Source organism: Podospora pseudoanserina, chromosome 1, assembly GCF_035222485.1.
Source record: "Podospora pseudoanserina strain CBS 124.78 chromosome 1, whole genome shotgun sequence".
Taxonomy (NCBI): Eukaryota; Fungi; Ascomycota; class Sordariomycetes; order Sordariales; family Podosporaceae; genus Podospora; species Podospora pseudoanserina.
The window spans coordinates 1633501-1645397 of NC_085920.1; the positions used below are offsets into that span (position 1 = coordinate 1633501).

Genomic DNA, 11897 nt, shown 5'->3' on the forward strand with positions numbered 1-11897 from the left:
TCACATAGTTCATCCCAATTGGTCACTATTCCATACCCCATATCTAAAACAAAAACTCCAACGCCTGTTTCCTATTCTCCGAAAAATTACAAGTATGCTACTGTTTTTGTACAGTTTTGTTCCCTAGTCCATAGCCATGGAACAAGAGAAGGGGGGTATCTTATGCCAACAAATATGTCCCAGTTGTTGATGTTCGTAAACCTCATGACCAAGCCGATTTTCATTCATTCCCGCTTCGAAAAAAGTGCCGCCTCAAACAATGCCAGAGTGTGGGCAAGAGAGAGAGTATCCGTAAGAACTCCGAGTGAATGCTCCTTCCCAACCCCAACGCCGCGCTGAAACGACCAATGCAGGAATCCCATAGGGAACCGTTGTTGTACCTACCGTTGGTTGAACAATTGACTATGATCAGACAGGATCATTGTGTTGTTGTTGTCGTGTCGTCATGTGAGTATTGCTTTAGCGGATCGTCATCTGCTTGCTGAGCCCAGCCTTGGCCGACGACCCAGAGCTTCCCACACCAGCACCAGCACCGACCTTCTTCTCAAACACCTTCCAGAACTTCAAGCTCTCATCGGCAGCAGCGGTGGCCAGCATCTGACCATCAGGGCTGAGGCAGCTGTGGAGGACTCTGCTTTCGTGGGCGGGAATCTCGACGTTGCGGACGAGGGTAGGGTAGCTCCAGATGCTGAGAGAGTTGTCGGGGAAACCGCTTGAGCTGACGATCTCGCGGTAGTGAGGGCTCCACCGGAGGCTGGTGACCTGAGAGCCGGTGTCGATGCTGTTGACGCGGGCACCGGAAGTGGTGTTCCAGAAGTGGATGTGGCGATCGTACGAGCCGCCACCGGTAGCAAGGAGGTTCATGTTCCATGGGCACCAGGCAAGAGCCTTGACGGCGGCCTTGTGGTTGGTCTTGGTGAACTTGGGAACGGCGAGAGAGCGAGCATCCCAAATGGAGACAAGATTGTCATTGCCGCCGGTAGCAAGCTGGGCACCATCAGAGCGCCACTCAAGGCCGCAAACCTCAGAGGTGTGAGAGGCGAGCTCGGCAACCTTGTGCTCCGCGATACGGACATCATGGTTGAAGACCAGGCCGCTGCGGGAACCAGTAGACAAAAGATGCTTGTTCCAGCCCATGACGCCAACACGAGTCTCATGGCCGTGCATGCTGCGGATCTTGACACCCTCAGCGACATCCCAGATCTGAACCTCGCCTGTGCCGAGACCGACACCGACGTAAGCACCATCACCGGACCACTTGACACTGCTAACATAGGTATCGGGGGTGGTTTCGAGGAGACAGCTGACGGCACCCTCATCGGCCGACCAGACATATACGTTGCGCTCCAAGCCAATGGCGACCTGGTTTCCTGAGCTCCAGTCGAGCAGGTTGAGGTAGTAGTCGTCAATGAGACCAGGGGCATCGAGAACACGCTCGGGGGCTGTCGCAATGCGACGTCTGAACTGAGGAGGGGCATTCGCGGGTTTCAGTGGCCGGTTGTATTGCTGACGAAGATCAATAGGCTTTGAAGACTCTGGTGGGGCAGGCTTGAACTGAAGGATACGGGTGTTCAAGTTGACACCACAGGCATCGGCAAGAGAGTCTTGATAGGCAACGCTGTTGGGCGAAGGGCGAGAATAGGACTCCTCTTCCTCCTCTTCAATGTTGAGACCCTCGAGGGCAACAAGAGCATCATCAGCAGCAGAGGCAACGATGGAAGAGGCCTCGCTATGGCCAGTTCTCGAGCGCTGCTTCTCCTGGAGGTCGAGCTTTCCCGAACCGACATTGGCGATGGCCGAGCTAGCTCCCCGGTTGGGAATGAAGCGATCGGCGTTGTAGGAGATGGTGGTCTTGGATGACTTTTGCTTGACGTGCGTGGTCTTCCTGGCCTTGGGAGAGACCTTGGTGGGGACACCAGTACCAGTCAAGGTGAAGTCGGAAACACCAAGCTCGAGCGCCTTGCGAGGGGTCGAGACACCAGCGGCAATGTTGGACTTGGGAGAGTCACGGTGATGGCTCTTGCTTGAAGCTCTGGCAAGGCGAGCACCAAGGTTGCCGCCGTAGACTGGCTTGGAAGCGCCACGCTCATTGCTCGACTTCTCGGGGGTGAATGGAGAGGAGTTGAGGTTGATGGGGATGGCACGCTGACGAGGGGAGGGGGTCAACGGCATGCGACCACCGGCGGTGCGGGAGGAGAAGAGACCCGTGTGGGACTTGAGGGGAGTTGATACTGTAGCGGTAGCCATGTTGGTGACTGTACTCGTGCTGGTATCGAATATCTCAAGGAGGCGCCAGTGATAGACTGCTATTGAGAGATGGGGTGGAGTGTCGACCAGTCGAGTACTCCAGGTGACCCCGGATAATGGTTACAATTATCGATTTTTTGTTTTGCGATTTGTCGATTATCGGTACCAAAAATGTGCCAAAAAAGAAGCCTCGGTGAATAAGGACAACCAGACGGGCTCGAAGTGATTCTTGCGTATAGGGGCTTGCAATGTTCTAGGGTTGTTTGCTGATGAAGCGGATGGAATATTTAGAATGCAGTGCAAAGCAAAACTCCAAAAAGATGAAGCGATGTTTTGTGTGTGATGGTACGAGGAAGGAGAGCTCTGGGACATGAGAGGAAGGAAGGATGGTGATTTAAATGTTTACATGTTGTTGTCCAGGCAACGACCGCCAGCTGTTCTCTGCACTTGCTCTTCCCCACCTTTTTTTTGAGCCAGCTGGTTGCAACTCCCTGATGACAAGGCTGCGCCCGGCCTGGTCTGTGGGATCTGCACGGGGCGCTGTCAGCAAGGCCCTGGCCCCCGCAAGCCCCTGTTCTGTCGCATGTCGACAAGGAAGCGCCAAGAACTAAGCACTCTTCGACCCGCCGCCGCAAACCATCTTTGAACCATCCCACGCCAACAACGACACATGCAACAACAAACTTTCGGCGAGGAACTGTCTCTTCTCAATCTACCATGACCGCGCCCGACTTGCATTGACCGGCCTGAACTTGCTCTGACCCTAAGGGAAGAATCTTTCGGCCTATTCTGCTGTATAGGGCGGCTTGAATGTCTGCCTGGCGTTCTCGTAGGGCATTCTTGCAGTAATTAACTGGACACTCAGCAGCAAGGAAGCGAAACGAACAACTCCATTTTGCCTTTGCAGCCACCATGGCGCAACAACAACATCAGCAACCTTCAACGCCCGCCGGCACCGGTAATTCCATCTTTGGCGGGCCCGCTCACCTCCAACAGCCCGCCGGCCTCCTCGCTCAGTCTTCGTTCTCGTCCGTCTCGACAGCACTCACACCTGCTTCGGCCGCATCGTCGAACAATACCTACATCATGCCGAACTCGCCGCTCAAGCACCGCGCCGCCATGGACGGCTACCGTCCCAAAGTCACACGCACTCTCGGCCAGCGCCCAGCCTGTCTCGTCAATGCCTCAGTGACATATTGTGGTAACAACCAGATTTATGCCTTCGGAGGCTTTGACCAGTACACCGACGAGGTTTACAATCATGTGTTGCGACTGGATCTTGTCAGCCACCAGTGGAACCTGGTCGATAACTACGGGGACATCCCCGGTGTTCGGATGGGTAAGCCCCCTGTCTATTTTGCCCGTTGCTGGTGATACTGTGTTGACATTACCCCTGGACAGGCCACACGGCGACGCTGTACAAGGGGGACAAGCTGTTGGTTTTTGGAGGCGAGAACGAACATCGAACTTATCTTTCGGATCTTATCATCTTTGACTTGAAGACTGCCCACTGGACACAGCCACAAGTGACGGGACCTATTCCAAAAGGCCGCGCTCGCCATGCTGCTGTGCTACATGAGGACAAGCTCTTTATCGTGGGTGGTATAACAGGCCATGACAACTATGTGTTGGACGACATATGTTATTTGGATCTTAAGACCTTCACCTGGTCCAAGTCGTGGCGTTTTGTTGGGCGGTTCGATCACTCTGCATACATTTGGAGTGACAGGGTCTGGGTGTTTGGTGGCTTGAGTGAAGATATGGACAAGGTTAGTGACCTGTGGTGGCTGGATCTCAAGGGCAACCCAGCGTTTGAGTCTCCTCCACATATTGGCACCCTCGATCGATCCGGTTTATCTCGAAGTGCGGCATCACCACGGCCATCGTATCCTTCCGTCCAGTCTACAGCTGTGGGCTCTTCCGGTTATGCTGCCAACTCTAGGACTGCACAGGTCAACCCACCGTCATTCCACCTGAAGACATATGCGCCACAAGCACCCGGGGCCATTTCTGCGCTCAAGTTTGTCAGCGGCCCTAATGTCCCATCTCAGATGCAAGGCATCCATTTCCATGTCTACTCTTCAGGAACACTCCTGGACTTTGTAACACCAGCAGCTACGATTACATCAAAAGAATGCTCATTATCAGCCTTAGATTTGGCAGCCTTACGGTGGCAGAAGCTTGCAGAAGGTCGAGAGATATTCAAGCCAGGCTATCGGTGGCATTACTGCACTATGAATGAAGATGGCACGAAAGCATGGCTGCTCGGCTGCCCTACCGATCCAGGGGCTATTGATCTCGGGGCTAATGGCCTGGAGGAGTATCTTTCGGATATTATGGAAATTGATCTGCGGCGCTACGGGTTCCTAGGAAACAACATGGCTCCAGAGCCTCGCACCGCCCGCCCGTCCTCCCGCACCCGGCACGTCGAAACACCTTCCAAGGGCCTTGGTGATGATCTGGCGAAGCTCTTCAACCAGCCCCCAGAATCAGGCAGCGGCACGGATTTCATCGTCACCGCGCTCTCGAGGGACTTTGACGAGGAAGAGGTTATGGGCTCGGCACTCGTCCACGCCCAAGTAGACTCTGTCGGCGACACGGACCCCGACCAGACCTGGCTGTCACCAGACACGCCTACCTCCCCACCCATCCACGTTCATCGGCTCATCCTCCAAGCCCGTTGGCCGCACTTTGCCCGGTTGTGGTCTTCTCAGATGGCCGAGTTTCACACCAAAAAAATGCACATTCCTGAACCATACTCTGTCGTCAAAGCATTCTTGTACTACCTCTACACTGACCGGATCGATCCGCCTGATCAAAACGGCAACGAAACCACTGCCGACTTGGCTGATGTAGCGGGCTTGTTGGTCATGTCGAATATTTACAACATTCCTCACTTGAGACTGTTGTGCGTGAATAGATTGTCAAAGGAACTGGATGTGGATCATGCGTGCATTATCTGGTATTGCGCGGGGTTGTCGAACGAGGAGTGGTTGAGGAAGCGGGCAGCGAACTTTTGCATGACGCACTGGGGGAGGATCGTGAGGACGGTTGGGTTTCAGCGGTTGCCGAGGAATGCGCTGGTGGAGCTGAGCCAGGAGGTGGATAGTGAGGGGAGGGTGGTGGCGGGCGAGGAACTGGATATGATGCAGGTTGGGTTTGGGGTTGGCGGAATTGATAGGGGGCCTGGGGAGGAAGGATAGTGTGGGGAGTGGGGGGAGTGATCAAGAGGGTGGGAGAGGGGTGATGGAGAGTGATGGGCATGAAGATGGAGAGGAAGAGGAGGATGGGATGGAGATGAGTTAGGGGGTTAGTCGAAGTCCTGTTCGGGAAGGGGCGTTGAGGGGGCGGGGGAGGTTGGTAGAGGGGGAGGAAACCTTGGGGCTTGAGAGTAGTGGGGAGAGTGAGGGTAGCGAGGATAGTGACGAGGAGACGTTGGGAGCTGGGGGGGATGAGGAGCTCAAGGAGGATAGTGAAGAGGAAGGAGAAGGGGAGCTGGATCTTAGTTTTGTCGATACGAGTGTGAGGCGGTCGGCGAGGAAGCCGAGGATGTTGTTGGAGCTTCTTTGAGTGACTCTCTTATGTCCGAGGAGATAATTCCCTCGGTTTCTTCGGGTTAAGGTAATCAGGCTACGTTTTCTTTTTGCTTTTATCACAGTGGCTACTTTTTTTTCCATAGCTCGAGAGGTCTCTTTTGGACTGGGAAAGGGGCAAGGATACGCTGGGATCGGAAATGGACAGGTTAGCTGGCATCATGGCGGAGGCGTTGATGGTTGGGTGGGTGGACTGTGGGTTTATTTTACTAGTTAAAGACAAGGAAAGCCAGTTTTTACATGTATGTAGTTGGGGCATGTCTGTACACACTTGCATGCCCCATTTTAGAATCGTACAAAAATGGAGTTATCGGATACTTAGGACGGGACGAGTTCGAGTGACTTGGAAAAGGGTTTTTTGGGTCCTAGGTTGGTGAAGTGATAATTAGGCAGGGTTCTGATTATCGTTTTATCAAGGCTTGAGGTACTTCACTGACCAGTCAGTCTATGTCCTCACCGCCGTTGAGAGCCTTGCATATTGAGTTGACAAGGCAGTCAGTCAACCGGCCAATCGTTGACAACTGCACATTGGGAAATTTCCCATGTTGCTTTTTTCGACCCTCAAAGTTCTCCTCATCCAGGCCACAAGACGCAGCTTCTAGTCTGGTAGGCAAGGACTGGTCGGCAACGCTCCTTTTCTTTTACAAAACACAAACACATGAGCGTCATGGAGGAGCAAGTGGCGATACATTGTGATACTTTGGTCCCCAATCCTTCAGCCAACGATCGCCCACCAAGCTGCGATACACCACCCATTGAAGTCGAAGATGTCCCGGCCGAAGCTGAGCCAGCAGCTAGAGATGATGACGGAGAGGAAGAGCGGCCCGCCGAGTCTCATCCCTTTCGGAGACGACTAAGGGGAGGAATGAATCTGATAATCACAGCTTTCGGCTCGGTGTGTATCATGGTTGTCAAAGTGGTTCTCCGATCTCAAACGCGCTGTTGAATCCTATCCTTACTGGAAAGCATTGGCAAGAATGATAGATCGGATCGTCGTGGCATATTTGAAATGGCATCTGGAACATGAACACGCCATCGAAGCTGGGAAACCCGTTTTTGCCTTCGTTACGTTGGGTGTCGCTGTGTACACGGTCAAGCCGTCGGTGAGATCGGCCGAGCTGGCGGAGTGGACAGCGAAGGAGTTTCTTGAGTTTTGTGAAGCGGCAGGCGAATTCGGATTTTAGCTGTCATTGTCTCCGGGCTAACATCGCCCTTTCTACAGCACGATTGGGAAGGCTCTGACTGTCACCAGATGCGCAACGTGACACTTGAAGCCCCTCCTGGGATGGGAGCTCAGCACATGAAGAGAGACCTGGAACCGGTGACCAAGTATCACACCAAGTTTAAGCTCTATGCATATCTCTGAGCACTTTTCTCCCCTTGGAAGCTGGTGCATAATATTATGGTTCGTAAATACATGATATTTGCAAAATATTTTTTACAAGTATCCTTGCCGAGTTACATTTTGTCGGGTCTATAGTTATGTTAAACATGACCCCGAAGCTCTTTCAGTTATGGTGAAGACTGCTGCTTGTCGATGTCTTGGGATTGGAAAGTTTTTCGGGAGGAATATTCGGGTAATGGAGTAATTGGACAACATATTACCACTGTTTTCAGCAGGTCGTTAGATTGTTATCACCTACAGGGCGGTTTAACTAGGCCAATATAGCCTCCGAAACCTGAAGTTATAATGGCATTCGTGATGAAAAAATGGTCCGCGATTATAACGTATTATCCGTGTCTAGGCAAAGATGGTATTGACACTATCGTTCTGAGGCTGTGTGTGACATTGCTTCTGCTTAAGTATATACTACAATACGGCCTCAGCAACCAAGAAAGTAGCCACGGAGACCCCATACAACCACACGCGTCATAACCCAGTGATATCGCAAAAAGTCCAATGCTTACGCTCCCGTCCCAGTCCCAAGCCAGTCCATGCATGCCTTCCCGGGCCTTCAACGCCGAATGATGTGTAAACGCGAAAGAAGATGCATGTTCATACAAGTCCCAGCCATGGTTTGTGTGGCGGCTTCACGCCAGATAGCGATAGGCAGCCGTATCGCCCTCCATCCGCTCCAAGTATTCTCGCGCAAGCAAGTCCTCGATCCGCTTCTTAATGAGAGAAATCTCAGGTTTGAACCGACCAGAGAGCTGGCTGATGACCTCGGTTGTGAGCTGAGTATGGCTGAGCTCCTTGCGTTGTCTATAATGGACGGTTAGCATCAAGCAAAAACGAGCAGCAATGAAATGTACTGACTTCATGATTCTGACAATAGCAGCATCCACAACGTGAGCCCGCGTCTGATCGTTCTTCCTCTCCGTCTCCTTGCGCTCCTCCGTGCCCTCAACCTTGGATGTGCTGCTGATAACAGGCACCCTGATCTTGATTTGCTTGCTGACGAACTGAGCATTGAAAGAAAACTTGTCTGTGGGCTTCACGGACTTTGTCAGAGGCTCCTTGGCGAGAACCCTGAATTTTGGCGGAACCGAGAGTGAAGTCAAGGTTTTGGTCAGATCCGGGATGGGAATGTTCGTCTTCAGCTGGATCTCTTCGAAGCTGAGACTCTCGTCATTGGCCAGATCGTTGAAAAGCATGAGAACAACCATTCCGTAAGTGGAGACATTAAGCTCATAGCGCCTGTCTTTGCTCAACGGCCCGGACTCTTTGCCAGGAACCTTGGGAAAGAAACATTTGATGTCTGCGCTGCCGGTGGAAGGTACCCAGGTGAGAACTCTCCCGCTGCGATCCTGGCAGTAGAATTTGTAGAAACTCTCTTGCAGTCGTTTGATAGATGGTGGGAAGATACAGTCCGACCGCGATGCATCGCCATCTTGGAGGACACCGCGCCCCATGACATCAGTAGGCCAGAAGTTTGTGGTGAGAACATGAATAGCAAGTTCAGTAGACTTCCTATCATCGTCCCCAAGATTGCGAATGTGGTCCTTGTAGTTGGTTGACAGATCTTTGGAGAGCTCCATGTCCTTGAACATGCCTTCGAATTTGGCAGTGAAATGATTGCCCAACTCAGCCCGCATTCGTCGGACGAGCTCCTTTTCGATGTGGATTTCGGATTTGTTGTGCAGTAACCTGCGACCTAGGTGCTTTTGATAGTAGCGCTCGAATAAGTCACGGTCCGAAAGATACCTGACCAGAATAATGGCCTTTTGTAGAACAACCTCCGCATCCTCGTCAGATTTGCCTTTCAATCCTCGTTTGAGACTATCGTCAATGAACAGCGAAACAAACTCGGCACCTCGATCAAACATGTTGATGAAGTCTGCAAAGCTCTTCGTAATAGCCGACTGGATGATAAGATCGTTGCTGAAACAATTTTCCAGCATTGAGTCAAACTTGCCCTTGAGCTTGAGGACGTCGTCAACCCATTTGATGGCAGCGGCTGTTTGCTGTGCGACTGGACTCAAAGCCTTGGGTTTGTCGGCCCCCTCGGCCCCCTCCTCGCCCTCCCCAGCAGCACCGGCCGCTGCTGGTGCAGAGAAGTCTGTGTTCTTGAGTGTCTGCTCAATTTCAAGGCCCAGTTCCATGACCCGGCCCATCAAACTCGTTTTGAGGGTATTCTTCGATTTGTCGATCCTTGAAATCAGCTGATACAGGATTCCAAGGTCTTCTTCTCGGTCATTGTCCACCATCGCCTTCAACCCGCTCCCTTCCATCGCCAGGAATTCATCCATCTTGGCCAGTATCAACTCTTTTTCCAAGACCGCTGCGATATTGTCTTTTGTGGAATTCGAAATCGAAGTAACACACCTCTCTTCCTCTTCGAGCAGGCGTCGTCGTGTGTGGCGCAACCACGAACCGGCGTCGGACTCTCGGAGCAACTTCTCACATTCGGCTTTGTAGAAGACCTCGCTGGCGGCAAGGAAGCGTGGCTCGAATATTGTCGTGTACAGCTTCTCGTTTTCCTTCTCTTCGTCCGTCTCATACAACTGCTCTAGCATGCCGGTTATGTCACGCAGAAGGTTGCGGTCGACGATATCCCCATCTCTATCCATATTGATGAGGTCGAGAACGACAGCAATGACCACGTCCATAATGATGAATGGCTGATCCGACCCGTCAACATCCTTTAGGCCATACTTGAGGATATGATCTCGGAAAAGGCCGATCGTTGTTGCGTATACTGATGCTTGCTTGGTTTCCACACAGGACCTCTCCAGGTACATCAGCATATCCGCGATCAGGTTCATTGATGTGTTATGGTCCTCCCAAATCTTGCGAATTCCGCGAAGAAGTCTCTCACCAGCCTCGCGGCGTTCGTGGGAGCTTGACGTCGCCAATTGTATCAAGGCGATGCTCGGTAAATTGTTCCTAACCAGCTCGTCGACACCGGGAATGATGTGCTTGTGGAACCATTCCGTCTCGAATTCTTTAACCTTTTCAAAGAGCTCCTCGCCGCGCTTGACCAGTGTGATCTTGTATGAGGCTCGGTAGAGGTTTTCGAAGGAAAGCTTGCTCGCATTTTTGTTGTGTATGTCGGTCATGGCACTCTGGAGGGTTGCCCAGCATTGATCAAACCCACCGGCGTCCTTGTTGATCAGGGGCTGTGATAGACAGACGTTAGCATGCCAAATAGGAAGCTAGCAGAGAATGACGGAATTATACCCTTCGTATTGGCCTCGGCCTATTCCTGGAAGCCATTGTGCGATATTGGCGCTCTATGCTCGGCACAAGAAGGTGGGCAGGCAAAGTGGTGATGGTGGTGGTGTCGAGAGGGGGGGGGGACGTTAACAGTCCGCGAGGTTTCGTGAGGTAGTGGGAAATATGGCCCGAATTGGACTAAACTGGTGATCAAAACTGTTAAATAGCTTGTGATCAAATTCAGTTCGTTGGGTAGGTGAAGAAAGCCCGGGATGGCAGGAGGCGATTTTGGTATGCGTGCTGTGTTGGTGGGATGGAATCCGTCAAATGGCAGGCAGGCAAAGGCGGCGAACGACCGAGCTCCGGACTGGGCACATACTCGACGTTGTCCTGGAGCAAAGTAAACAGACACAGGATGGGGCCAGCAAGACAATCTTCAAAAAAATACACGAGCTCGACAATGCTTGGGAAGCTTCAGGCACAATCTTGACATCTAGGAGGTTCGCCTACAGCACACCATCAGCTGCGACAGCGGGGAGTTGCAGCCAGCTTCAGCAGCCACCCAAAAACCGTGCCCCACCAAACCGCATCACTGGTTGGACTCTGATTTGCTACCAATCATCTATTCTCGGCACGTTTATCGCGTCTTGGCTAGCTCCAAGCTAATCTTATCGATAAGAACTCTGACAGGGATCTTGAACATCTTGACGATGACGAAGGTCCAATTGCTTCTCTACCGTTCGGCTACACCTTTTGCGACAACCAAAATTCTTACCGATTTTGACCCCTTCTTTCCTCACCACTCATACCCTCCTATACCTAACCATGGCCTCCAAACGCCTCCTCACCACCTCGATATCCACCCTCACCCGACTCACCACCCAACCAATATCACGATCAGCACTCCCCCGCCAGCTCCTCAATTCTCAATTACAACCCCTCCGTTTCGCCCACAACATCCCCCGACCACGAGCCAGTCCCATACCATCCACCCCCTCCTCCTCGACCCCATCAACACCCTCCACAACCCCCCCATCCTCCCCCTCAACCAAGCCACCCCAACCCTCCTACGAGTTAACCTTCACCTGCGTCCCCTGCAACACCCGCTCCCGCCACACAGTCTCCAAACAAGGCTACCACCACGGCTCCGTCCTCATCGCCTGCCCCGGCTGCAAAAACCGCCACGTCATCTCCGACCACCTCAAGATCTTCGGCGACAAGGCCCTCACTGTCGAGGACATCCTAAAGTCCAAAGGTGAGCTGGTAAAAAAGGGTACACTGGGCGAGGATGGCGACCTAGAGTTCTGGGAGGATGGCTCCACCACCGTGAGGGATCACGAAGCGCTCGCTAAGGAGGCGGAGGAGAGGGAACGGAGGAAAAAGGAGGTTGAAGAGAGGGAAAGAGAGATGGTGGCGGGGAGTACGTTTACGAGTGTTAAGTCGGAGGGCAAGGAATAGTG

At 52.6% G+C, this 11897-nt stretch overlaps 4 protein-coding genes across 4 annotated transcripts; 2 read left to right on the top strand and 2 right to left on the bottom strand.

The window, feature by feature from the left end:
• Positions 1 to 459: 459 nt before the first annotated feature.
• slp1 (WD repeat-containing protein slp1) lies at positions 460 to 2247 on the bottom strand (the record flags this gene model as incomplete). The annotated part of the gene is made up of 1 exon (XM_062941699.1): positions 460 to 2247. One exon carries the CDS (start codon positions 2245 to 2247, stop codon positions 460 to 462), a length of 1788 nt encoding a protein of 595 aa, XP_062804582.1.
• A 496-nt stretch (positions 2248 to 2743) lies between these two features.
• On the top strand, positions 2744 to 6019 carry QC764_104600 (uncharacterized protein). The gene is made up of 2 exons (XM_062941700.1): positions 2744 to 3586; positions 3649 to 6019. The coding sequence occupies exons 1-2, from the start codon at positions 3160 to 3162 to the stop codon at positions 5448 to 5450; spliced, it is 2229 nt and encodes a 742-aa protein (XP_062804583.1). The 5' UTR covers positions 2744 to 3159; the 3' UTR covers positions 5451 to 6019.
• Positions 6020 to 7542: 1523 nt separating this feature from the next.
• On the bottom strand, positions 7543 to 10993 carry QC764_104610 (uncharacterized protein). Its single transcript, XM_062941701.1, has 3 exons — positions 10462 to 10993; positions 8098 to 10400; positions 7543 to 8043 (listed from the first exon to the last, which is right to left on the bottom strand). Exons 1-3 carry the CDS (start codon positions 10495 to 10497, stop codon positions 7872 to 7874), a joined length of 2511 nt encoding a protein of 836 aa, XP_062804584.1. The 5' UTR covers positions 10498 to 10993; the 3' UTR covers positions 7543 to 7871.
• Positions 10994 to 11262: 269 nt separating this feature from the next.
• Positions 11263 to 11895, top strand: QC764_104620 (uncharacterized protein; the record flags this gene model as incomplete). The annotated part of the gene is made up of 1 exon (XM_062941702.1): positions 11263 to 11895. The coding sequence occupies one exon, from the start codon at positions 11263 to 11265 to the stop codon at positions 11893 to 11895; it is 633 nt and encodes a 210-aa protein (XP_062804585.1).
• Between the last annotated feature and the right edge of the window lie 2 nt (positions 11896 to 11897).